The sequence below is a fragment of the Salvia splendens genome, chromosome 5 (genome assembly GCF_004379255.2).
Source record: "Salvia splendens isolate huo1 chromosome 5, SspV2, whole genome shotgun sequence".
Classification (NCBI taxonomy): Eukaryota; Viridiplantae; Streptophyta; class Magnoliopsida; order Lamiales; family Lamiaceae; genus Salvia; species Salvia splendens.
The window spans coordinates 8,017,132-8,043,910 of NC_056036.1; the positions used below are offsets into that span (position 1 = coordinate 8,017,132).

General features: G+C 34.8%; 3 protein-coding genes and 1 long non-coding RNA gene across 9 annotated transcripts; 2 read left to right on the forward strand and 2 right to left on the reverse strand.

Moving 5' to 3' along the window:
* Positions 1–12,394: 12,394 nt before the first annotated feature.
* On the reverse strand, positions 12,395–14,213 carry LOC121803454 (cysteine-rich PDZ-binding protein-like). Its single transcript, XM_042203116.1, has 4 exons — positions 14,043–14,213; positions 13,799–13,916; positions 12,679–12,770; positions 12,395–12,574 (listed from the first exon to the last, which is right to left on the reverse strand). The coding sequence occupies exons 1-4, from the start codon at positions 14,056–14,058 to the stop codon at positions 12,510–12,512; spliced, it is 291 nt and encodes a 96-aa protein (XP_042059050.1). The 5' UTR covers positions 14,059–14,213; the 3' UTR covers positions 12,395–12,509.
* Positions 14,214–14,898: 685 nt separating this feature from the next.
* On the forward strand, positions 14,899–18,411 carry LOC121805522 (CRIB domain-containing protein RIC10-like). Of its 5 annotated transcripts, XR_006051501.1 has the most exons (6): positions 14,899–16,017; positions 17,302–17,372; positions 17,499–17,652; positions 17,729–17,818; positions 17,887–17,932; positions 18,050–18,156. XR_006051501.1 is itself a non-coding variant. In XM_042205409.1 (5 exons), the coding sequence occupies exons 1-5, from the start codon at positions 15,964–15,966 to the stop codon at positions 18,256–18,258; spliced, it is 612 nt and encodes a 203-aa protein (XP_042061343.1). In that variant the 5' UTR covers positions 15,829–15,963; the 3' UTR covers positions 18,259–18,411. The 5 variants fall into 5 exon arrangements, 2 of the variants coding, with proteins under 2 accessions (XP_042061343.1, XP_042061344.1); XR_006051500.1 differs by lacking the exon at positions 17,302–17,372 and having other exon boundaries at positions 18,050–18,155; XM_042205409.1 differs by lacking the exon at positions 17,302–17,372 and having other exon boundaries at positions 15,829–16,017; positions 17,724–17,818; positions 17,887–17,986; positions 18,050–18,411.
* Positions 18,412–19,707: 1,296 nt separating this feature from the next.
* LOC121802717 (homeobox-leucine zipper protein MERISTEM L1-like) lies at positions 19,708–24,405 on the reverse strand. 2 transcript variants are annotated; one of them, XM_042202405.1, is made up of 13 exons: positions 24,137–24,405; positions 23,742–23,829; positions 23,361–23,579; positions 23,161–23,278; positions 22,894–23,082; positions 22,164–22,550; positions 21,967–22,068; positions 21,681–21,881; positions 21,422–21,596; positions 20,898–21,169; positions 20,723–20,818; positions 20,283–20,654; positions 19,708–20,046 (listed from the first exon to the last, which is right to left on the reverse strand). In XM_042202405.1, the coding sequence occupies exons 3-12, from the start codon at positions 23,558–23,560 to the stop codon at positions 20,298–20,300; spliced, it is 2,097 nt and encodes a 698-aa protein (XP_042058339.1). In that variant the 5' UTR covers positions 23,561–23,579; positions 23,742–23,829; positions 24,137–24,405; the 3' UTR covers positions 19,708–20,046; positions 20,283–20,297. The 2 variants fall into 2 exon arrangements, with proteins under 2 accessions (XP_042058339.1, XP_042058338.1); XM_042202404.1 differs by having other exon boundaries at positions 23,742–23,865.
* On the forward strand, positions 19,813–20,447 carry LOC121802719. The gene is made up of 3 exons (XR_006050839.1): positions 19,813–19,953; positions 20,045–20,179; positions 20,306–20,447. It is a non-coding gene; the product is annotated as an uncharacterized LOC121802719 (long non-coding RNA).
* Positions 24,406–26,779: the final 2,374 nt, after the last annotated feature.

Here is a 26,779-nt window from a genome sequence, read left to right on the forward strand (position 1 = left end):
GAATATGCGTGGTGTCCAGGATGGTCGGAGTAGATATATATTTATAGAAGGGAAATGGGGGTTCTTCAATAATTATAACAAGTGTTCAAATTTACTAAATGTAGGTGGCATTCGGTTGCCATGACTAATATCATGAGACTATCCATCTAAGATTAAGTTGTGGGATTATTTTAGTTGGAGGGGGAGGCTATGACTAATTATCATGAGACTATCCATATAAGATTAAGTTGAAGGGTTCAATCTTATGAACCAAACATGATACATATTTAATCATGAGATTTAATCTTGCCAACCGAACAGCCCCGTATAGTACTATCAATTTGAGAGAGGTGGTGGAATAGAGAAATGGGAGTCTATGTTTCAAGAGATGAACACGCGGCTCATACTGCAATCACTAATCTTCAATATCTAGATTGGATTCTCTATTGCAATTGGATAATAAACCTTGACATTCAGTTTTATGGTTGCAAATTAATATACTAAAAAATACATGGGTTTTTTTTACCATATTAGTGCTTCCCAGTTTTTATCTCGTATTTTCTTGATTTGGAATATATATATATATATATATATATATATATATATATATATATATATATGAAAATGATCAATACAAAACTTGATCTCAATACAAAATCCAGACCAAATCCTGACCATGAGAATTGACAATCCAATGGTCAATAATTAAATAAAAACACGGAGGGTCATTGTAAAGCAGTTTTAGGTCATATTATAAGCTTTGGGTTTGAGGTCATGTTAAGATCATTTCATGTCATCCTTACTATAATGACGTAAAAATAAGCTTACAATGACCTAAAACTCTACATATTTTATTCATTGGATGAGGAAAAAATGACGGTCAAAATTAAAAATCATACATATTAGACTATGTTTTCACGACATTCCGGACTCAACATGTGAAAAAACTCACATGTTGATGGAAGAATGAATGAAACGAAGAAGAGTCCATGCATGCTTTATTTTTTCACTTCTCTGCATTCACCCATTAATAATAGTTTTGATTGTAATGGGAAGTTGCTGTGCAAATCAACACCATTGGATTAAAAGATCTAACGACCTCCGTTTGGCATTTGTTCTACGTTTAAGAATGGTTCTACGTTTAAGAATGGTTCTATCTTGATCACAATCCTATATATATATATATATATATCAATTCTTCATGTGATGATATTATCACGAATTCAAGTGAAAATATGGATTAAGGATTATGACGATTTAGTTTTCTGGAATTATCTCCTTTCAGGGTATCGATTATATTTTAATATTTTAATTATACGTTTAAAAATCAGTGGTTACAAATTACAACCCTTACCACACAATATGGAGTACCTATTTAAAAGTATATATTCAATTGGAATAATCTCTAGTTTAAATTTTATCACTTTGACTTAAAGGATATAATTATATATAGAGGTCATTCTACGATTTGTTTTTTCTAGTTTTTCCACGTAATGGAGTATACACATTTTTTATTTTTTCATTATTATAATTAATCCTTAGATAACTGGCCTGTTAATCGGTTCAATTTTTTTAACCATTATATAACAAAAACTAAATTTGTGTTTTTTATTTTTTCATACTCCGTATACTTCTAGCGGTTGATGGAATCGATAAAGAAAAACGTATGATCATTTTTTTTGTAATGAATGATCAAGTTGACCAAACCGTACTCCCTCTAATTGTATAAAAAATTATAAACATAGTAAATTAAATATTTAAAAACAGTAAAACCTCATTGCAAAGCACCATCGTGGCTCCAATAAGAAATGAAAAGCTTAATTGTGGAGTAATTCCTATTAGTTCACATGCGCGATCAAATTTTGTGGGGTTCATGATGAAAGGTATTCATTAATAATAAGACCCTAAACGTGACTTGAGTTTATTAAGTGAGACGTGAGAATCTTACTGTATAATCTTAATTATATCCTACTTGAATCTAAATTGCATTAGCATTTCGTAATGATATTATTATTACATGCCAAATAATCGAATGGAAAATGATGTGATAGATACATGCATTTTGGAAACGAGAACATAGAGTAGTACATCAGTACGTTTTTGCAATAGAAAAACTATCCAGAATTTTACAATTGCTCAAAATGTTATACTATCACAGAATTAAAATATACTCCTAATTAATTGCATACTAAACATGAATATTAAAGTAAACTTGAGAATTAGACAAAATATTCGTCTATATATAGTGGCAATCTTCAATCTCGCAAAATTATATACTAAAATATACATATATTATTATTTTAAAAATTAAAGCTAGATTTAATCTATTTCTATCTACTTAGAAATAAATGAATAAAAATAGATATATAAATATAATTTATAAAATAAATGATCCCAATAATGTTTTAAAATATTATAATAAATATAAATGTTTAAAAGCATGCCGCTTATATATATATATATATAAATAGACGCTGTGACTATACAAGTCATCAAGGGGCAATGAAGCCAGTTTAGCATCGTGACAGGAAAAGAAGCGCACTGATCAGCAAAAAGAGCACGGATATACATAGTATTATAGTATATACTTCAAATTAAGTCTCTAAAAAATGGAGTTGGCATTTTTAGGCCCCCCATTTCAAAAGATTATTACCACATATCGCTCAAAAATCATTAATCACTTGAGGTCTTAATTGATCTAAATCCATTGGTATTGAATTCAAATTTATCACTTAAAGTTTACATGCACTGTTCAAAAAAAATATTACTTGCATATATTTATAAATTTTAGATTTATATAAATTATATTTTAAATAATAATAATACTAATAATTACTTTTATTTTAATTATTATATAAAAACCATGTACATGATATTATCTAAAAATATATGAATGGATGCGGTAATCATTTTTTTAAAATGCAATGTGTATGGTTTACTTATTATATTGACGTATATATGCACATTATATTTTTACATAAATTAAAAATTTAGAAAGTAGTATTGTAAACTTTAAATGTTAGATTTGAATTTGGAATTTACTAACATATTTATGGTAATATGCCTTTAAGACTCAAGAGGGTTTAGGGGCAAAATATAAAGAAAAAGTTGAGAATAATATGAAATGTGATTAATAATTTTTTAGAGATATATGGTGATGTTCTTTTGAATTTAAAGATTTAGGATGCAAACCCATTTTTCAGAAATCTAATTTGAAGTTATCTTAGCATGGCATTCATCTCACTTAATCCTATTCTAAAATACTAGTAATAAGGGGGCGTTTGAATAACTAGAAAAGGGTGGATATGGGCCCATATCCATATTTATTTTTCTGTTTGGTTACAAAATCGATTTTTACATATGACCCGGTAAAAACACGCTGACTTGAAAGATTTTGAGATTGGTATCACAGTTCAGTGAGAAACTGAATACCTCTTTTCAATTGCGATAAGGCACTCTTCCTAGTGCAGCAACCTAGATTGAAATTTTGGAGACAATTTTACCCATATCCTTCCGTCGTTTAGCTCTCTTCCTCTCATTTCTTCCACACAATTTCCAGTTGGCAGTGTATAGCTCGTTCACCACGCCGATTATTCGACTTCCACAAGCGATGCACGCCGAAGATGCCCGGTGAAAGCAGGTAACCCCCTTATCATCCCCCTTCGGCTAACTAGTCCGTCGGGGTTCTAATTGTGGTTATGTGAGTAATTTTGTTCCAATTTTTACCGTCTGATTTGTGCCGCTCATTCTCAATTCAATCCAATTTGTTATTCCTGGACATGGTAGTCTGTTATTCAGCCCCAATTTCGTTATTCCATGTCGAATCCATACAATTCGATGTCGCTTGTGGGCATTTATTTCTATAAATTTTGGGTGTAATCGCCTCATTCAATAGCTTACTTTGGTTTGTGAAATACCATTTTGCTCTACTAATTCAATTTGTAAATTATAAAATGGGTCAAATTGGGTTAAAGATGAAAGTTGCAAGTAAAGGTAGTTTTAATAGATTGTGTTTCTCAACTAGTAATTGATCTAACAAATGTGTAATCTTATTACTTAGTTCGACACAAATTTCATGTTGATAAATTAGGAGAATTTTGTCTAATCTTGCTGCCTATGTCTATATTGGATTTGTTTAAGAGATTAGTGCAATGAGTTTATGACAGAAAGTTGAGAAGAAAATAAAAATCACATCTTGAATTAAAATGGTGAGGTGTGTTGTGGTTGCTGATGTCTAAAAGTATTTTTAAGAAATTGGAGTTTACAGTTGGTACACTTTATAGTTCAATTACCCGAATATCATGTTGATAAATTAGGAGGAAAATGTCTACTCTGGAAATTCTAATTTTAATGGAGGACATTTTTGTCATTCCATAAAAAAGGTTGGTCATTTTTGTAGGGCACGCTTTGCTTTTCTAGTTGGACTAGAGACACCCAATTTGGTACCAAACATCCTTTCACTACAAAGGTTGAAACTAATATGAGGGTGGGAAAAGTGAAAAGGGCCCATATTCATAATTTACTTATACACATATTCAAACGCCCCATTGAAAAGATGAAAACGAATCTAAGAAGCAAAGAAAAGTAAATAAAATGTAGACAATGATTGGAGTGCAAAGTTTTGAACCATATTCGGTCATGTCACAGAGTCCTAGTATATAAATAATTTGGTCAGAACTAATTAGAGAATGCGAGAAAGGTAAAGATTAAGGGGGTGTTTAAGTTTCCAGAAATGGTGAGAAATAGGGTGAATTCTTGGGCTTAAATGATGTTCATGTTTCACTGAATATTTCTGGAGAGCCCGATCAGAAATAGAAGGCCCGCACTGTTGGGCGGTGTAATACCCTTAAATCAATTCTCCTCCAGGACGTGGTTTTTAAATTCTGCTTTGAAGATTGTGCCCAGAAATGGAGTTCCATTTACTAATTTGGCCCTTGACATCTCGAAAACTTAAAAAAGGGAAGGCCCCAACCCATTCTGATATTATCTTCACACTGCAATATTGGGCGAACCCTAATTTCTTCGATGAGCGTGGTTTCTGCGGTGTTGATGGGAGCCTCTTTTATTTCCACCCAAATGCAATCAAATTTGGAGTATTTGCCGCTCAATATTTGTTGCTTGGCGGGACGTCTAGGCAGCAGAATTTGAGTCGGGGGTATTATGGTCTCACAACCCATGTGAGATTAAAATAATAATTTCCGCCGGGACATTTCTTGGTTCATTTCGTAAAACATGAACACCCTAATTACTTTCAATTTTTCATATATGAACAGTGCCAATTTTGGCTTAGATTTTAATCTGACGAACCCTAATTGTTAGGTACAGATTGCACCATGTCTACCACAACATCCCACTGACCATATTCATCTCTCTCTCTCTCTCTCTCTCTCTCTCTCTCTCTCTCTCTCTCTCTCTCTCTCTCTCTCTCTCTCTCTCTCTCTCTCTCTCTCTCTCTCTCTCTCTCTCTCTCTCTCTCTCTCTCTCTCTCTCTCTCTCTCTCTCTCTCTCTCTCTCTCTCTCTCTCTCTCTCTCTCTCTAAAACAATGTATGTATACTTTTATACATTTGTACGAAATGGTAAAACTACACTTGTTTTTAAGCTCTTTATATGTGTTTGAAAAATATATGCATTTGAATAATATATACTCCCTCCGTCCCACGTTACTAAAATAGATGAGTGAATAAAGTAAGAGAAAGTTGAGAGAAAAAAGTAAAAGAAAGAATAAAGTAGTTGTGATTAGATGTTTTGTTTTTAGCTAAAAAGAGAAATTACTCAAGTAACTTGGGACAACCCAAAATGGAATACAACTCAAGTAACGTGGGACGGAGGGAGTAGTAAATTGTAAACAGAAGCTTCAATAAGTACAAGTTCCCAATAAAGGATCTCAATGTCAATTTATTTTTTCACACTTTTAATTATAAGCAATAATTAATATACAAATAACCCTATTATATGAATTCATCTCCCTTCAATTTTATTTTTCTAACTCACATTTTCTCTACATAAATACTCCTATGTTACAATTCCATCATACAGAAAGACTGAATATGCGGTCCCATTATAAATTAAATGGCAAGTTGTTTCATAAAAGGGAACTTTTCACACAAAAATCTAATCAATTTTATTTGTCTCCTACCACTTTACGAATCACAACCTTTTGAATTTACATATCAAAATTAAATATGACACATATGACGTGATGAAAAAGTTATTAAAATATTTTATAAGATGTTACAGTTGTAAAGTTTTCATAATCAACTTAGCCAAACATCCTTTTAAAAAATAATTATGAGATAGAGTTGTTCTAAAATTAATACTATTAAAATTAAATTACTAAGTCCTTAAAAACTATCAAAGAAAAATATTTAACCAATTTTAATCTATCTGGGCAGGGCAAACAAACAGTACATATGATAAAAAAAATTTACAAATAGATCCAACTGTAATAACGGCAATGGTATCTTGTCCATGTCCACGTGGATGCCTAATATTCCCACTCAGTCTCACGTGATTGAGACGATGACTCCATGTGCGTTGCCCACATCCAAAACGACACTCCCATTCCAACTGTTTATATACCAACACAATATATTTTCCACATTCTTATCTAACTTTTTAATTGTTTATACAGAATAGTTCGTTGAAATTAATAATTCACTGCAGTCTCAATGTTAGGTATGATCCCACACGCGATATTTTCCCAGCAATAATAATTTCTGCCGTCAATTCGTAATAATATTCGTTTTTCAATGATATTGATATGGGTTGATGACTAGATTGGGGGACATTTAGTCGGCAATTCACTATATTTTTGGCATAATTCACTTTAACGTAACCATACCAATTAGGCTAATCCACTCATTATCATTATCAGATCAATGACATGATTTAAATATATGATCTTGTATCCCTTTAGTTTATTATTTATGATAATACTGATATTCAAAATTTATTCTCAGTAATGCATAGTGAAGAAAATGTTGAAACTTGAAAACATGCTACCGTAACTTGTTGAGAGAATTCGATGACGCATACATGTCGATGGATTTTTCGGTGTACATAACAATTTAAAGGGTGTTAGTTAAAATTTTAACAGTAACAACATTTATTACGGAATGAATTGGTAAATTTTCTAACATTTTAAATAACATTTAAAATTTCAAAATATTTGATAAATTATGTATTAATTGACTAACACTTTATTTCATATACATTAAATGAGTATCAACGAAATAAATTGATAATAAACCTGTAATTAATCGATTATCCTCAATAAAGCTTACACAAAGATGTACTCTAGCTCTTATATATCAAACGAGTGTTTGAGGAATAAATTGATAATAAATCCTATGCTTGATGATCCTCGATAAAGTTTCCACATAGACTGATATACATATGGTGTTTACAACATCATTTGGGCAAAATAACTGAAGTGCAAAAAAATAAATTAAAAATGAATATGACAAGCCTTTTTATTACACCATCTTCAATCATACACCAATCTCATTTTTTATATATAAAACTTCTCCAATTATACAATAAACTCAAATCCATTTTTGCGTTTTCTCCGAAACAATACCAAATATGGGTGTGTATTGTATCTACTGCAAATATGGGTGTGTATTGTATATATACAAAAATGATATTCCCTCCGTCCCATAAAAATATGTGCACTTTCCATTTTCGTCCGTCCCACAAAAATATGTGCATTCCATTTTTGGAAAGTTATATCAATTTAATAATGTAGGTTCCGCTATCGACTAACACTACTTTAACTATCATTATCTTCTTCTTTCTTACTTTACTATACCATTCTCTTCACCTCTCTTACTTTACTAATTTTTTATTAATTCATATGCCGTTCCAAATGCACATATTTTTTTTGGGACGGGGGTATAAAATTATGAGATATGTACAAAAATGGAGTACAAAATTTGAATTTGGTGTGATTGGTTGGAATAAAATTATTTTTTAATATAATATATAATATAGATTTAAATTTAGTATAAATGGTTGAAGATAATCTAAAAACACCAAATACCATAAATCCCGAGTATTCTTTTTGACATTAAAGTGTGATTAACAGAATTTAATTGATAGTAGTACTATTTATTGTTTGTGTAAAACGCTTGTGTCGAGTTGTGTGCGTTAAAACATGTTACATTTGTGGACAAGAGTAATCAACCAATCATGGGTTATGGGGCAACTCAATGATATGAAATAAAATAAATATTTTTGAAATCTTAGGTTGGAACCCTAAATAAATCAAATCATAGGGGTCATATTATTTTTTATGGGGCCAAACCTTTTTTGCTCTTATGTCGCTCTCGAAGGTTGAAGAAAATTACTTAGCAAATATCTTAATGTATGGAAGATATATAATGCGAGCATGTGAGGTATTTCTACAGAGGTGGCACTTTTAGTTATAATGGGCCATGCCGCAATGTAATAATCGGCCGACATAGTTACCACTGTTTTCTTCGTTTATAAATTTGATAAATCACACAATTATGAAAAGCAATAAAAAAACTAATTTCATAGTAATATACTTTTACGGGATATTTCTTTATAGAATTTCTTATAAGATTATCTTACATACTGTAGTTACAATTTATAAATAGGGAAAAACTAAAATAAGTAGACTTGTAATATGATTATCCTATTCTTATCTATACGTAAATAATACTCCCTCATTCCCAAAAATAATAAGGACATTTGGGACAACACGAGAATTAATGCAGAGTTGGTAAAGTAAGATAGGTGAGGAGAAAAGTAGTTAAAATAGTGTTAGTAGATGATGTATCTCACATTATTATTAGTGTTTAATAGTGAGCCCTAGTTAGGGCTGGCAAGTCGTGCGGATTGGGTCGTTATCGGGTCAACCTGATAATGACCCAACCCAATAAGGCCTAACCTGAACCCGACATGTTAAGGAAACTGTAAATCCGAACACGAACCCGACCTGCTACCTTCAAATCCGAACACGACCCGCACCCGACACGAACCCGTTATCGACACGATATAATATGGGTTGACACGACACGATAACAACCCGAACCTGATATTACACGATTAAAACCTAATATTACACGATTAAACCTTAATTTTTAACCTAATTTACACAATTAAAATTCATTTTATACTATTTAAACCTAATTTATAAGAAATTAAAACATTAAAGTAATATATATATTTTTAAATAATAATATTATTTCTTAAAGGGTTACTCGTATCCGACCCGCATCCGACCCGAACCCAACCCGAAATTATCGGGTTCTTAATGGGTCAACCCGATAAGGAGACGGATCCAATAAGACTTGACCCCAACCCAATAATTTCGTGCGAATTCGTGTCGAAAATTGTCAGCCCTAGCCCTAGTGGTATAAGTTGTAAATAAAATGATATACTCCATATGTGGGTAACGAGTTTAGAAAAACTTTCAATAAATGGAAATAAGATACTTTTATGGGGTGCAGTGGTAAAGCCGGAAATTTTACGATGGGAGGCCCAAGTCACTGTTAAAAGTTATAGAGTTCATTCGATGTTGATGACGTCTGAAGTTCGAAATAATTAATATTTATTATTTTTAATTTTTTGGTAAATATAATATAGACGGAAGCAACTTTCAATTAAGAAGTGATAAAGATTTAAAATTAACATAATTAGTGACGTAAAATAAAATAAATAGAAAAGTAAAGAGGACTAGAGTATTAGAATATACACATTGTATTGCATAAATTAAGTAGAAAGAAAAGTGAAAAAAGTACCATTATATATTTTGCATAAGTAGAAAGAAAAGTGGAAAAAAGCAGCATTCTATATATTGCATAATAGAGAGGGAAGAAAGATGTCACCAGAGTGACTCAAACCTGAGTCATCTGGGTTACGAGACACTGTCCTCAACCAACTACACTACAAACATTACATATATATTGTTGTTTGCATATATAATATATAATAAATAAACAAAGTGATAGGGGACCAGGGCCCTCGGCCCCAAAGTGGCTTCGCCACTGATGGGGCGAATGAAAAAAGAAAGTGTCCTTATTTTTATAGAGCGGACGGAGTAAATACGAAGTAAAAGTTAGAGGTAAGTAGATATCAGGTGAATGTTGTTTTATACTAAGTCATTTTAATTTGACTTAGAAGCCACTGATGGGGCGAATGAAAAAAGAAAGTGTCCTTATTTTTATGGGACGGACGGAATAAATACGAAGTAAAAGTTAAAGGTAGGTAGATATCAGGTGAATGTTGTTTTATAATAGGTCATTTTAATTTGACTTATCTTGCTCTCACTCGAATTTTAGACGTCTAACTCGATCTCCTTTGATCCAAAATTGATGCCGCCAATTTATCCTTGTATATAATTTTGTTCATTAAAAGCCACACTTCTATATGGGGTGGTGGTATTATGTTTTCCAATGAAACTTAAAAGATTTATGAAATACTCCATGATATGAAGCTATCTTTGTGAAATGCATGGTTTACCAATTCCAAAAATCTCATACTAGAAGACAAGGCACCACTTCCAACTTGGACATGCTTATAATATGTTCGTGGTTCCACGCAAACACCCTTACATAATGGAGTAGAGAGTACTATTATTAGTGGATGATTACACTATGACAATGCAGGTGTCCATCTTCAAACCAAAATCTGATGCATCTTGAGATCATCTGAATTCATAAAATTGGTGTTTGAAAATAGGCAACTAATTTTATATGTATGGAACTTTTAAGATGAGATTATATGAATGTCGTTATCATTAGATTATCATATTTAGGTTATTGAAAAGGTAAATGGTAAATTGAATACTTTCCAAAACTATTCATTTTTATCGCCTGGATCATTTTGCAAATTCGAGAATACACTTCGTTATAATATGGAAGTTACTTCATCATAATATCCAATTAACCACATCATAATATTAAATGGACCTCATCATACTACAAGTATATTAGGTTGTCATTAGTTTTTACAGCATTACAAAATTTGAGAAGACACTTCATCATAATATTAGATTTACGTCATCATATATTTGAATTTACTTCATACTTCTTCCGTCTCTAGAAAATATGAACACTTAGTTCAGCACGAGTTTTAATGTATAATTAGTAAAGTCAGAGAGAGATATAAATGGTAGTGCAAGTAGTGTTAGTGGACAGTGGTCTCCACATCGTTAGTAGTGTAGTGCAATGATATAAGTTATAAATAAAATAATGTGTATGGGTAATGTATTGTTTAACTATTCCAAAATTAGAAAATTCATACTTTTCACAGACAAACTAATAAGAAAATAGTTTATATTTTTTAAGGACAAAGAGAGTATGAAAATATGCAAAGTCTAAATCACAGATATTGATTTTTGGAGGGATTTATCATTTTTGTATTTGCCTGTCTCATATACTGTTGATTTTTATAAGTAATGATTTCTCATTTACAACATATACCTCGAATCTCACAACCTATTTAATTACTAATATTGATTTGTAAAGATAATGAGCATTCAAAACCATATGTTTATCTTATTCCGTAATACATTTGTTTTTTTATTATTTCCAGATTTGTAAAATCAGCAACAAACACATGATTTCAGAATATAAGCTAGTGGTCAACCGCAGCAGGTAGATTTCTCTTGTAAGACAAGAAAGCACAATTTATGAGAGGGGATTAGGAAGCGAATTCTCTGAATAAAATACTCCTTATTATAGGATCATTTAACACAAAGAGTTCATTTTAGCAACAATTGATGGAGTCACACATCGAACAGCACATAAAATCAGTAGTGATGTAAAAATTGATCTACTAAAGATGATTTTATATAAATTGAATTGGTAATCCAAGATGGAGGTAACACTGTACAACAAGCAGCACATATTCTTCAAGTATTCCAGTAGGGGTGAGCAAAAAAACCGGAAACCGAATATCCGAACCGAACCAAACCGAAATTTTGAAATTCGGTTCGGTTATTTCGGTTTTTCGGTTCGGTTCGGTTTTGAAAATACAAAAATTTCAGTTTTTCGGTTCGGTTCGGTTAGGGCGAAGAAAAAAACCGAAAAACCGAATAACCGAATTATAGTATATTATTTTAATAAATTCTACTATATTATATATATTATATGTATTATTAATTTTATATTATATATAAATATTCTATTAGTATATATAAAATAAAATAAATTACACATATATATATATTAATATTATATTTATTTTTTCGGGTTTTTCGGTTTTTTCGGTTTTGTTCGGGTTTTTCGGTTTTTTAAGTTCGGTTTTCGGTTTTTCGGTTTCGGTTTTTCGGTTTTTCGGTTTTTCGGGTTCGGTTCGGTTTGGATTTTGAACTAAATTCGGTTTTTCGGTTTTGGTTCGGTTTTGACAAAAAACCGAACCGAAACCCGAATGCACACCCCTATATTCCAGTCACCGCGATACTATCCAAATATAGTACTATCATCAACACATTCTCACAAGAAGCAGAAGATAACGACATATTGAGGATGTCTTCAAGTGAAACCTGGCTGCAGATACATCATACATTACTCTGCTTGTAGAGCTTGGTGTCAAGCACTTGTTTTCCACACATCGCACACACTCCTACAATGCCAAAAAATCCAAAAATTGAATAAATTTAAACTCTTTGCAGGCAATTCATTCATCAAATTAGCATGTCATTGAACAAATGGAAGAAACTGCTATACCTTTACTGTACGCACATGTATGGCAATACTTTCCATTCTGGTGAACTTGCTGCTTGCATATGGTACACTTTGATTGTCCATAAGGCGCCCATCTGCAAGCAACCGATATCGTGTAACTCAAGGGGAGTAGGTAAAAAATACACACTAATAGTCGATTCTAAATTATGCACAGCAATTATCACAGCATATAAAATGTAGAACATATTTCTTCTTATTATCCCGAATTAATTAGTCATGAAACCATTTGTCTGTAAATAGAAACCTGATTTTGCAATTAGTATGTTTAGTGGCTCAACACTGATGAGCAAATCCAATTTCCAACAATGTCCACCACGCAAAACGTATTCAATATCCAAAACAAATTGACTTCAAGACAATAATACCAAATGTAATACAGTGCAAAATGATAGTTATGTAAGAAGAAAATTCCCAAAAAACGTGTCTATTATCTAGGATTAATGATATGAAGATTGAGTATTTTTATCTTCATCGCCAGGATTTATCTAATCCTACCCCTTTCAATGATGAATCAAATCGACTTAGCTTAAATCATACTAGAAATTTATCAAGGGCTAGCGTATACTCCTACTATATTTATTAATCTATGCATATCCCTAATAGAAAATGCCCCCCTATGATTTGTATACAATACCACTAGAACAGGTTTTTACTTGCAGCAAGAAATACCCAATTACAGTACCTTACTGTAGCACCATGAACATTAACCAAGCACGGCTTTTTCAAAAATGGAGAATAAAAGTGATGAAAATATAGCTATTCAATAATTCTCACAAGGCACAGGAGAACATGGAAACAGAGCTGAATTCAAATAAACAAGGCCCTACAAATATAAGTTGCAAACTGAACAAGCATTTCAATTCATTTTGATAAACAAATTATTCACAATGCGTCCTACTAGAAATTCAGATCAAACTATGCTACCAAAGAGAGCTACCCAGACTCATTCAGCTCAAAACATTGAAACCAAATTTTCCACTCTCTCCAATAAAAATAAGCGTAATTTCCAATCTATAAATAAATGAAGGATATATAAATTCAAGCAAATTGACTTAATGAACTTGAGAATCTGCAAAAAGAAAAGAGCTTCGAGAAAGGGAACCTATTTTTCTTGGAGAGGAGCTTGTTCTCGTTGATCTTACGGTCGCCGCCTTCGGTAGTGTTGTGGGCCCCGTCCTTCCACTTGTCAGGCACGATCACCTTCCCTAGCTTCTTCTCGCCTGCATATATATAGATACATACATACAAATGCATAGACGTAAAAATCCCCAATTCGTAGAAAACCCTAACAAAATTTCAAAATCGTCACATAAGATAAAGTAGAAAAGGATGGAGAAGGAGCTCACACTTTTCGCAGACCATAGCGCGGTTGGATCGTTTTCTGTTGCCAGAAGCAATCAAATTTCAATTTGGGGGAGAATTTTGTTTTTTTTTCCTTCAATTGGGGAAGCAAATTAAATTAATATGGAGTATGTTATGTCGATCTAAGTGGCACGAGAGAGAGAGAGAGAGAGAGAGAGAGAGAGTTATATAAGTAGAGTTATTTGCCATTTTTGTAGATAGTACGTTACTTTTATTTTGCTATCTTTTATTTTATTCTTTTTTTATATTTTATTTTATTCTTTTTTAGTAAATTTACTTAACACAATTTTTTTAAATTGCCTACTACTAAAAGGAAGGAGTAACTAGCAATTGCATCAACAACAGCTCAAATAGATATTCAATATGCACAATATGTTCAAAAAACCATGTACTATATATACATGATCTTCAACAAGCCCACTAAGACTTGTAAAATAAACTTTAAAATTTAAACCACACAAGATCTAGTATTTTCAAAAGGCCCAATATATCTATAATCAAATTGTGAGAATATACATATGATAAATTATAACAGATGATTTAATAATTAATTTCAACAATGACAGTTTGGCCGGTCTAATGCGACAGATTTAAGCTCTGGTGACTGGTAACTTGGCCGTGGCAAATTTATTGAAAAAGTATAGGAATATCATATAGAAATATAAAAAAAATAATACTAATATGACATTGAAAAAAAAAGTTAAAAACATTAGAGTATAACAGAAATGAAATTCACACTTATTATAAAATAAAAACGATAGGAATATCTGATGTGGCCTGATGCCATTGGTGCCACCACCTGTACCTAAATCCTAGTCAGCTTTCTTCGCAAAGTCCAACAACACTCAAAGTCCTCGTAAGTCTCTGCTTGTTTCAAACCCTCCTCTCCTCCGCCGCTCGCCGTCGCAATGGCGATCTCGCCGACCACATTCGCCGTCGCAGCTCTCCTCTTCATCAGCCACCTATCCCTTCTCACAACCCCCGCCATATCCCTCTCCTCTGAATCCCTCCTTACCGAGCTCTCCGACCTCCAATCGCAGTCCCCCACCGGCGTCATCCGCCTCTCCGACTCCCTCCTCCGCCGCATCGTCTCCCTGCCCACCCCACGCCCCTTCCACTCCCTAATCTTCTTCGACGCGCACCAGTTCCACTCTAAACCTGAGCTTTCGCTCCCAACACTCAAATCCGAATTCGGCCTCGTTTCCGCCTCTTTCCAATCGAATAACCCTAATTCCAAATCGAAACTCTTCTTCTTCGAAATCGAATTCCAGGAATCTCAATCATCCTTCGCCCTTTTCGACGTCAACTCCCTCCCTCACATCCGCCTCATCCCGCCCACCGCCTCCGATGTAAAGACGGAATCTATTCAAATGGACGCCGCCGATTACTCGAGATTGGGCGATTCGATGGCCGAATTCATCGAATCAAGAGCTAAATTCACCGTTGGGCCGCTCAATCGCCCTCCAGTTGTTTCGAAGAAACAGATCGCATTCATAATCGCTGTAATCCTGATCTGGACTCCGTTCTTCCTGAAGAAATTGATCGCCGGAAACACAATTTTCCACGATAAGAACATATGGATGGCGGGGGCGGTTTTCGTCTACTTCTTCAGCGTTTCGGGGGCGATGTTTAATATAATTAGGAAAATGCCGATGTTTATTGCGGATAGGCAGGATCCATTGAAGCTGGTGTTCTTCTACCAGGGGTCAGGGATGCAGCTGGGGGCTGAGGGATTCTCGATTGGCTTCCTGTACACGATCGTGGGGCTGCTGCTGGCTTTTGTGACTCATGTATTGGTGAGGGTGAAGAACAAGACTGTGCAGAGAGTTGTGATGCTTTTCGTGCTGTTTGTATCGTTCTGGGCCGTGAAGAAGGTGATTTTCTTGGATAATTGGAAGACCGGGTATGGCATTCACGGCTACATGCCTACGAGCTGGCAGTGATCTTCTCTGGCTTTTGGTAAGAAATTAATGCTGCCTGAATGTGTAGGATGTATTCAGGCAGCATATTTATACCCTCTATCTTTTTTGCTCGAGGCTCTTTTACCTATGCCTAGTGCCTACCATTTGCAGACTGATCTATTGACACTTGAACTTTTATGTTTGTTATGCATGAAGCTGCATGATTGATTATATGCTTCATGTAGTGACGGAGCTACGCATTTCATGTTTCGATGTGCTCAACAAGACATTCCACTTGAAAATAGTAATTTATAGCATCCACAACAAGCATAGAGTGAGGAGTTACACTCAGCTGATAAAAATGCATTTCAGCTTATTTAATTAGATTCGGAATGTTATGAACTTCGAATTCACACCTTTTACCAACTGAATTCAAACTTAAAACACTGTCCTAATTAATGCATTAAAAGAGTAATTTTCGAAGCAATCTGTTGTTTCTTTCATAACAAACAAACCAACCAAAGCAAACGTTGTCTGCAACGTGTGTGGAGGCTAACTTGACAAATTTTGAAGTTATAACAATATCAAAGTTTTTTTGTTAAGTATAGAGCATCTCCAATGGCGGACGTCCGGTCGGACATCCGCGACGGGCGACCGGGACGTCCGCCATTGTGGCGTGGGTCGGACGTCCGGTATTTTTTTTTTAAACTCTATATATACGGTTCGTATTCGTGTTGAAATTTTATTTCCGTAAACGTAAATTGCTTTATTTGTGAATTTGTGATTTTTTTTATTGCGGGAAGTCCTAGTGGGAAGGGCGGATTGTGCAAGGGAAGTCCTAGTGACGTGGCATGAGGTGTTTTTGGGAAGTCCTAGTGGATGTCCGAGTGGGACATCCGGGCATTGGAAATGCTATTAGTACAAAATTGATTTTATTATGATAATTTTGTATATATTTAGTTTTGTCCTTTGTTTTTTTTCCTTCAAATTCAGCCCACCAATTTTTTGGGAGAATTTAGTGGTTTCCCAGCACCTCTTGTTCTCTTCCCTCAACCTCCAAAAATATTCCCACAGCCACCAAACACAATTCGCGTTGGATTACTTCTCCGACAACGCCACCGACCCCAGTCCTATATTTCCTCAAAATCATCCCACTTTTTCTTGATTTTCTTCTTTCGATGCCGACGTTAATTCTTTCACTGATCACCTCACCATATCCTCGAATTATCTCGACTCATTGAAGAAAGAAGCCCCTTTTATCAAATTATTATTATTAATTATTTCGTTGCATGCATATACTAATACTCTTATTGTGGCATGTTTACACCAACATTGTTTGAAGATATGCGACCTGCAGAATGATAGGAGAAGTTGCCTCTCTCCTAATTCTCCTTCCCCCCAGTCTCATTTAAGGTTAAAATGTTCGAGTACCTTAATCCATGTTGCTATATAAGAAGTACCTTAATTCATGCTTTCCTTGATCATAAAAGGAAACAAGAAAAATAAAATTTAATTTGATTGTGGTTGCTTTGGAATTAGGCAAAGGAGGAACCAACCCCTTTTGACAAATTGGTGGTTCTTCATTATCTTATAGTGCACGCCAATTTCTTTCTAATCCGCACGGCTTCCCAAATGGGAACCAAAATGAAGGGGATATATAAAGGAGTCAAATACAGCATCACTCAAATGTTTGGTAATTTAATTACATCATTTTTGGGGCTTATTTTTTGGGGGAAATAATAAGTGGGGTTTTATTTGTTGCAGTTAAGGAGCCAGAACTGGAAATTGGGGACCCCACTGATGTGAAGCATGTAGCACATATTGGGATGGATGGTTCCTCCGGAAATGCACCCTCTTGGGTAAATACTAAATATATGTTCATTGATGAGTAGTATTGTTTTATTTAGATGTGATATTCATTTTATAGATGAATGAGTACAAGACGGAGAGTGATTTCGCAGCAACATCCCTTGGTAATTCTGTCTCCGGTTCGGGATCGGCCGGCACGTCTCCCTGGTCATCTCGAGGTGCATCTTTATCCATTCTTTCATGGTTAATCTGATGTGAGATTCATGGTTTGTTATGAACAGAACTTGGTGAATCCCAATCGGGTGAAACCTCAATGGAGGTTGCTGGCGTGAAGAAGAAGAAGAAGAAGGAGAGGAGGAGGAAACCGAGATCAAGTAACTCTTCTCAATCCAACAACGGCTCTTGTTCATCAAGGCCTTCAAGGCAAGGAAAGCCAAAAACCAAATTCATTGAAGACAACGCCAAAACAACAAACATCCAAGTTGTATAATAAAATCATCTAATTAAACTTGTGAATTTCTTCCATTTTATCCACTTCTTGTCTTATTCTGGAAGAGAAATACAATGGGGCTATAAAAGATCAAACAGTAAGTACGTGTATATAACAAAGATTGATATGAGAAACTAAAAATCTTTTTTCTTATTCTCGGTTTGTGAAGATTTGTTAACCTTGTTATATTTGTTGATGAATAATTGTGCTGATTTGAATTTTTTTAATCTTAACAACCAATAGCATTTGCATTTTGTTTTGTTTTGTTTATAGTTCCAGCTTTACGGTATTTTTATTTGATATAAAAATTGATTTACTAAAAGTAAGTGGATTTAGATTACAATATTAAAAAATAAAAAAGTAATGCAAGTTCAAATTCTGATCAACGTTGTAGTAGCCCACTTGCCCTGAATATAAAATATGTGACCCAAACAAGAATTTCTGTAATGTTTTCCGTTTCAGATTTTACAAGTATATACTATTACTCACTTACATATAGTCTTGACAGTGAATTGTAATTTAATGACTATGCTATAATGGACAGATATATTTTCTCCGTATCACCGTATGTAAAAAAAAGGTTCCAATTTGTCATTAAGTACGTCCTCAATTAAAATGTGTATTTTTTTTATTTTAAATAATTAGAGCATCCACAATAGGAATAGCCTAGCAATAGCCCAGCCATAGTCTAGCTACAAACTCATCCTGCCACATCATCAACCCTAAAAATTCTCCCGTCACTTCATCAAGACAAGCAAATAGTCCAGTCATAGCCTAGCCACGTCACTCAAAATTATATAAAACAAATAATTAACAATCACACAACATACAGAATTAAATTTACGACACAGATACGGGAAAATTTAATAATACTATTAAAATTTTAAAAAGTACATTAATTAAAAAAATACAATAAAATCAAAAAAGTACATTAATTAAAAAAGTACATTAATTAAAAAAAATTCACTCCTCGTCTCCGTCGCCTCCGTCGTCGCCGCCTCCGTCGCCACCGTCGCCGCCTCCGCTGGGCGATGCGCTCGGCGATCCGGACCCTGCAATGGCGCCGAGCGGATCACCCAGCGCCCGTATATCGCCTAGCGCTAGGCGATTTTTTTTTCGAAAAACCGTTAGGCGGTTGCAATGGTTCGCCGAGCGCACCGCCTAGCGCCGGGGTTCGGCTAGGCGGTGCGCTAAGCGCCATTGTAGATGCTCTGACTCTAAGCAAATGACTACACTCATATTTTATTATATAAAATTAATATATAAAAATAGAATTTACATTTCATTCAATTTTTTTCTTTTAGAAAATTAAATAATTTCTTAAAATTAGTGCGACTAAATAGCAAATGTAGGGGCTAATAAAATGTCGTTTATGCAAGGCAAAATTGTCAGTCCAATCTCCTTTGGCGTGAATTTTTACAATTCAAACTCTTAATAAACATGAATTGGTTTAAATTCAGAAAAATCTCAATTTTAGGATTAATCATAAAGTTCCTTAAAAATTTAATCGAGGTCCAATATCCGAACAAAATAGATTAAAGAGTTGGATACAAATACAAAGCGAAAAAGGAGTCTTTTTGTTTACTGGAATTGTGGTTGATGGTGGAGTCAATGCCCGAACCAATAACCCTTGCAGTTTAATGATAAATCCTGCTAATTTCGTCGTCCTCATTAATCGGCAAGGATCAATTTAAGGTGCGTTCTTGACTTCTTCCCTTCTTCCTGTTGCATCATTTTGTAAACAAATATCTCTGCTAACACAACTCACCAATTGCTTCTGCATCAGACCTAGAATAGCAGTTTGTGAGAAACTATTAGCATACAAGTGAAGGTGTTCGATGAAATGCTTGGACGAAGATAATTGTTGATTAGGCGCATGGTGTTCGATGAATTGCTTCACTATAAATCCATTGCTGGTTAGGTATAATGAGACCATATTAATATCATTACTACTATATCTTAATCATGCATTGAAATGTGTAACATGTGTGCGTATATTTATATATGTATCATTGAGAATTTACCAGCGGCGTTTTTGGTCACGCAGCATCGTTTAGTACTGCGCCTTTGATCCTTTCTACCGTGCATTTGATAAGGCTGTTGACGGTTGCGACGGAGCCCAAAGAGAGCTTGGCGGTTGGGACGGAATCGACCAATATCTGGAAGGCAACAGTGAGCAAGGATCCGACCTCACTGATCCCCCTCGTTTGGTTGTTGTCTCCATCGGGTAGTATGGCAAATCCCGATGGCAAGAGGGCCACGTAGTCGGGATCTCCACCGCTTAAGACCACATTCATGGCCATGATGTCTACGGGAGCATAGATAACGTAGGAGCCAGTGGCATCGCTGCAGCTCTCCTGCAGTATTAGCATATTGCTCTGGCTCGAGTTGGGACTCTGCAATCACATTTTCGATGGTTAGAGGTTTGGTAACGTGCAAACCACAAGAAACTTTGATAACTTACGTTAACACGCAGGAGAGACACGGAGTTTCCTGGATCACGGCCATTAGCAATGTGTGCCATTTCTTGAACAAGGCCACCATTTGAGAGAATGTCCCACTTTGATAGAAGGATAAGAGATATTTTTAGCTTATTGTTCAAAAAATTATCTTTAAATGTTGAAGAAATTATTATCTACCTCATTTCTTGAATTCTCATTGCGCAGGAAATCGAAGATTTGATTTGGGGGGACGGGGAGCCAGAATGAGGTTGCAGCGCTGAGCACGATCCCAGGAGGTCTCCCAGGATCATCCATGCTCTTCCTACTCATCACTCTCACATCATCGGCTCCACTCCCGGAAAGCATGGTCCATGTGTGTGCAGTCGAGGCACCCACGCCGGTGCAAAAGCTCATCACCATCCTCTCAGCAAGCTTCAGCATGCTCTTTCTACCCTTGGGAGAAGATATGACTACACCAGATAGGTAATACAGATAGTTTAACTATACAGCACATTTGATTAAGTATTGAAACTTGGAATTATGTATATATTGTCGTGCAATGACCATATTTCTCCTACAGTTCGTAACTGTGAAGCTTCTTAGTCGTGAATTGAACTTATTTTACCTACCATTCACAACCAGAAGCTTCTTAGTCATGAATTAAAAGCAAAATTGATATGTTTAAACATTTACTAATTATAGCAATATGTATGTATGTATACCTCCTACATCTCCAGATGAAATATTGATTGCCATAACACTAGCCAGTCGCCCACATTGCCTGTCTAGTGTTGCCACCCATCGTCGGGCTCCAAATGCAAGGCCAGAATTCACTAATAGTTTGTAGATATTATGCACAGCTCTATCATCAACCTCTGCATGTTCAACCCATGTCACCTTGAAAAGAGTAGCCAAGCAAATCTTGTTAGGCTCAAACTGAACTTCTAGAAATTAATCCGGTGTTGGAATGAATTCTCATACCTTGGAGTAGCCGTTGGGCATTTCTTGAATCAAACAACCAGATGGCCTTCGCCTGCATTTTGATATGGTCGCAGGTCTGAGGTTGTCCAAAGAGACATCAACCACTGCCCAAGTTCCATCGCCGTGTTGTTTGCAATATCTCGCAAAGTAAATCTCTCGAGTTGGGACCAATGGAGAAGGGACTTGGAACTCAGCAGTCATCTGAAATCATAAACAGGATAAGATTTCTCTAATTGTTTTCATGTCATTATGGAAATAATTTGCCACAGATCTCAGATTATCTTACCACTTGCAGAGCTCCGTTGTAGTTCCCTGCAACGCCCGTGGACAGCACCTCGAGAGTCGTTGCTCTGGAAACAATACTTGAAAACACACTGGACCACTGATTCTGCAAATAACAAATCAGAAGATCTATTCATATCATTCACGATTTCAAAAGCATTATGCAATTATCAGTCTGCAAGGGCAAGATAATTATCCTACTGTGTCCATGAGGATCTCGACGAGGTTGATGTGGTTCATGATCACCACACCCGACTCTCTTGAAGCTTCGGATCTCAACCCCAACGGCTTCGGGCCAATCCCTCGTGGGAAAGTCTTCATGTACTCATCTTCACTCAACACTTCACCCAAGCCGTCACTGTTGGGAACCCAAAGTGGCTCCCCAGTTTGAGCCATTCTGATGAGTTCCTCCATGGCTGCAACTGCTAGCTCGATGATCATCGGCTTGTCAGCTTCAGACGGCCCGGGTATGGACCTGAGAAGATCAGAAACTCCGAAAATTTCCCCAGATGCTCCAGATAAGAGCTGAGGGTATGATAGCATTGACTTTCCTACATACTTTGCAGCTATCCCAGAAATCCTATCAATCTGTGAAGAGAAACCAAATTAATGCCGTAAACCACCAGTCCATTAAGCATCTCTAATTAGACATTATACAAGCCCTAACATTAATGGCTGCCCCCACATTCTCCAACACAAGCTTTTAATTCAACGTCCTTGTTTGAGCGAACACATTTATAAGCAGATTTCACCATGAAATTAAACCACAAACATTAATTCCTACCCTCCAACAGTGGATTTTAATTCAACATTAACTCCTTGAGCAAACATACAATTCAACCACGAACGAGAATGGTAGCTCAAATCGTATTCTTAGCATTTAATACAACATTAATACCTTGAGCAAACGCATTTAAAAGAAAAAACTCACCTCTTCTCTCAAGCGTGCATTCTCAATCCTCAGGTGCTGCTCGTCGAACGACATCTCCCCAACAGAGGCTGGGCCACCGCAGTTGGGGCAGGAGACGCTGCCAAGAGCCTCCTTGTACCTAATATTCTCCGCCCGGAGCTTCTCGTTCTCGTCTCTCAGCTGCGTGTTCTCATTTCTCTCGTGTTGAGACTGCGTTAAATTCGTACCATTCAGCCTCATTTATATGCATACACATACATATATGTAGAAAGAGAGAGAGATAATTACCTTCATCTGGGTTCGCTTGTTTTGAAACCAAAACTTAACTTGAAGAGGCACTAACCCTAATCGACGTCCGAGCTCCTTCCTCTGTTTATCATCGGGATGAGGGCACTCCTTGAAAAACCTAGTAGCATATCATATAAAATCAAGCACTTCAAAATCAAACATATTTGTGAATTTTTGAAGCCTTAAGAAATACTACATACGATTCCATTTCTTGGATCTGATGCTGGGTGTGGCGGTGATACGGCTTCTTCTTGGGGCGGTCGTTGGGGTCCTGATCGTCGCCTGATGGCGCCTCCATGTTGTCGGTGCCGGACTTGCTCTCATAGTCCTCATTTTCATGGGGTTTACTCCCCATTTCCAGTAGATGGTGGTGGCTCTCGAACATATTCGGTTGAAACATCCTTCACTCTTCTAAAATCCTATCACATGAGTAAAAGAAATGGTTGACCTCTTGAGAATTTATGAGAGCGAGGTGATGATTTGACAGGGAAAATTAAATGGTGTTTGTTTATAATTATGTATGTGTAAAATAAATAAATGCTCCGATTTAATTACCAACGTAATAAGGGAAAACTAATTACCAGCCTAAAAAGGAAAGATGTGTTTCAACTTTGAAGTGTGGATCTTCAGCCTTGTTGTGCTTATCATCAGCAGCTGCGCATCTTCAACCTAAAAAAGAAAGCTTTGTTCTGATCTCTTTGCTCTCTATAGATGTATGGAAAAAGAAAGTCAATTGAGGCTAATTTGGCATCAAATTAGTAGGATTTTTCTGTCAGTTTCGAGATTGAAATAAAAACAAAGTGATGGTTGGTTGGTTGGTTGGTTGGTTGATTAAAAGGCGACAACTGAGTAAACATTGACTTTCGTTTTTGGGGTTTCTAACAAGATTCTCTAAACACTAATTAAATTCAAATAAAATAAATTGATGGAATGAATAAAATTCAGAAAAATGGGAAAATTAGGTAGAGTTACTTACTCTTGTGCAAGGGTTGATTTTGTTAGAAGCAAGCAAGAACTAGGTTAAGCGGTGGGAAGAAAAGAGTGAAAGAAGAGAGAAAAAAAGGGTTTATGCATATGAATATGAAGGAGTAGGTTTTTTAAGGTTTTTATTGATGGTGGTGCCTTTCTTGTGAATAGAATTTAAGAAGAATAGTTGGGATTGAAGAGGATGAGAGAGAAAAGATCGGACGATGGAGAAAAGATGAGAGAGAGAGAGAGAGGGTGATGGAGGGAAACAGGTGGAGGAAGATATGGCAGTGGAGAAGTTATTGCAGAGCGTATTGAGAAGGTGATGGCATTAAAGGCGGGTAGAGAGAGATGTTTTTAATGCTGATGAGAGAGAAAGTCCTGAGGTTTGAATAAATGAGTGAAACGACTTACTATACTATTTTAACATCTTACTTCATCACTCAGTAAATTTTTACTTTTATTTCTTACATTGTGTGAAGAAGAGATGCAATTTATATGTATGCTGATCTTTATAATTATTTATTTTTAAAAATGGAGAAGAATAACATTTTATTAAGTGAACCAGTTACGCACATAGGAATGATATATGATCTATTAATGCTACTCATTTGTCAAATTGTGATAGCACATATATATATATATTCCTGAAGTATTGGGACAGTTCTTGATAATTGGACAATCTTTTCTTGAATTTAATCTGACACTAGGGTTTCCTCAATAGCATAGTATAGTGGAGTAGTATATTTGTTGTAGGCACCTTAATAACTATAAAATATATATAACGTCTGCATTTACTCAACATCCCTAAAATTATCTTTACTTTCACCAAAATCTTCCCAACATCGGGAGATCAAATTTTGCTATCTGTGAAAAATCGTATGCACCATGTGAGGATACGTAAATCAGATCGTAACTCACAAACTACCACGCAAAAGATTGTAGAAATATTACATTATCAACTCTAAATCTCTAAATATTCTAAGTTTATGATTTTAAATACTCTGGATTCAATCAAAAGACTTAATTTATATTTGTGTAAGTATGTATATATAAGTGTGTGACACAGTGACAAGCTTGGAGAAACCCTAATAAATTGGTATGGCCCCCCATATTATCGATAGCTTTCGGTTTGAAGGACTCATGCAATATAGTTGATGGTGTTTTCATATGTATATAAATACATGTCAGATTATTAATTTTCCTGTTTTCACTTTCTTGATATAAATTATAAGGGGCCAGTTTATCAATTAAGAGAGAATATATAGAATAAAATGTGATATAAGCACACAGAGTTTAAATTTCTTATACTCCACCCATCTCATAAAAATAGACACATTTTTTTTTTTTTTGTCCATCCCATAAAAATATCTACTTCTATTTTTGAATTTTTTTTCTCTCTAATGAAACGAGTCACATTCTCTACTAATAATACTTCAATCACTTCTTCTTTCTATCTCTCATGAAAACTCTAAAGTGTTTAATTTTATGAGACGGGAAGTATTTAATTTACATGTTAATATTAACTTAGTATTTTGAATATGTGCGGGTCAAACCCCATCCAATTAAGTTTTTTAAGTACATCAGTCTTTTTTTATCATGACAATAATCACTTTTGACATAGTAACTTTTATGTACAATAGCAATATTTTTTGCCTATATACTAGTATCATAAATCTTGTTTTAGAAACCTGTCAGTGATGCAATGAACCAGAGTAACTAACTACACATTTTGTTTTGAAGACATTGTGCCTATAATAGATACTTGGAAAGTTTTTCATAAATATATAGGGTGAGTAGATGTATAATTTATCGTATCAAATATGATAGTAGAGTCTAACTAGAAATATTAAAAGACGTAAAATGCAATTCTTTTGAAAGGTCAATTTGGGAGTTGGATGATGATTCCATACAATTAATCTATATAGGTACTTTCGGTTTCCTAGATAAAATTGTTAATATCATTTCTTCAGTTTAACCAACAATAATATCGTATCATATGGTCGATTTAGCCATGTATATATCAGTTGTGGTTCATTAAATAGCTTGCACCAAGAAACTGCAATGAGAATCTTGGAGTAAATGAAATGAGGTTTGCAAGTGAGACCATGTATTCATTGCATACCTAAAGTGTTTACTTAGTGTTGACTCTTCTTTTTTTTTCTCTATTAGGAATTACAGTATTAATTTTGTTTTTAACAATGAATGGAATATCAATAAATATAATACTAATTGTCAGAAAAGTAGTGTACATCAATTACAGGCCAATTAAAGTCTTACCAGCAATTTTGAATACGGTGAAAAAAACATACCACTATACTTAAATTCTCATAATCAAGCATTTTGACAAAATAAAATCCTATGACTTGTTTAGCTAGTGATAATTTTAATTGATGCGGATATAATAATGTTGAAGTGGTAATTCAACACAACCAAACGACAGTAAAAAAAAATCCAATTTTTACAATAAAAAAATAAGAAAAAATGAAAAAAAAAATGGTGAAGAAATTGTGCCTAATCGCGGTTGTTCTTCAAGAAGCAACATAGATATTCAACTATCTCTGAGAGTTAGTAACATTTATCACTAGTTCTACAACATTTTTCTCTTAAAAATAATTATTCATGTTTTGTTTGTGGACATACCTCTTTATCT

Excerpts from the sequence above, each read along its gene's own strand:
- LOC121803454 (XM_042203116.1), bottom strand. Across the intron at positions 12,771-13,798 it reads CTCCTCTCCAAGAAAAATAG|ATGGGCGCCTTATGGACAAT; the intron begins GTTCCCTTTCTC and ends GGTTGCTTGCAG. Across the intron at positions 12,575-12,678 it reads TACATGTGCGTACAGTAAAG|GAGTGTGTGCGATGTGTGGA; the intron begins GTATAGCAGTTT and ends TTGGCATTGTAG.
- LOC121805522 (XM_042205409.1), top strand. The coding sequence starts at position 15,964 with ATGGCATTCACGGCTACATGCCTACGAGCTGGCAGTGATCTTCTCTGG. Across the intron at positions 16,018-17,498 it reads GTGATCTTCTCTGGCTTTTG|GCAAAGGAGGAACCAACCCC; the intron begins GTAAGAAATTAA and ends CTTTGGAATTAG. Across the intron at positions 17,819-17,886 it reads CCGGAAATGCACCCTCTTGG|ATGAATGAGTACAAGACGGA; the intron begins GTAAATACTAAA and ends TTCATTTTATAG.
- LOC121802717 (XM_042202405.1), bottom strand. The coding sequence starts at position 23,560 with ATGTTTCAACCGAATATGTTCGAGAGCCACCACCATCTACTGGAAATG. Across the intron at positions 21,882-21,966 it reads ACAACGGAGCTCTGCAAGTG|ATGACTGCTGAGTTCCAAGT; the intron begins GTAAGATAATCT and ends TTATGATTTCAG. Across the intron at positions 20,819-20,897 it reads ATGAGAATTCAAGAAATGAG|TGGGACATTCTCTCAAATGG; the intron begins GTAGATAATAAT and ends CTTCTATCAAAG.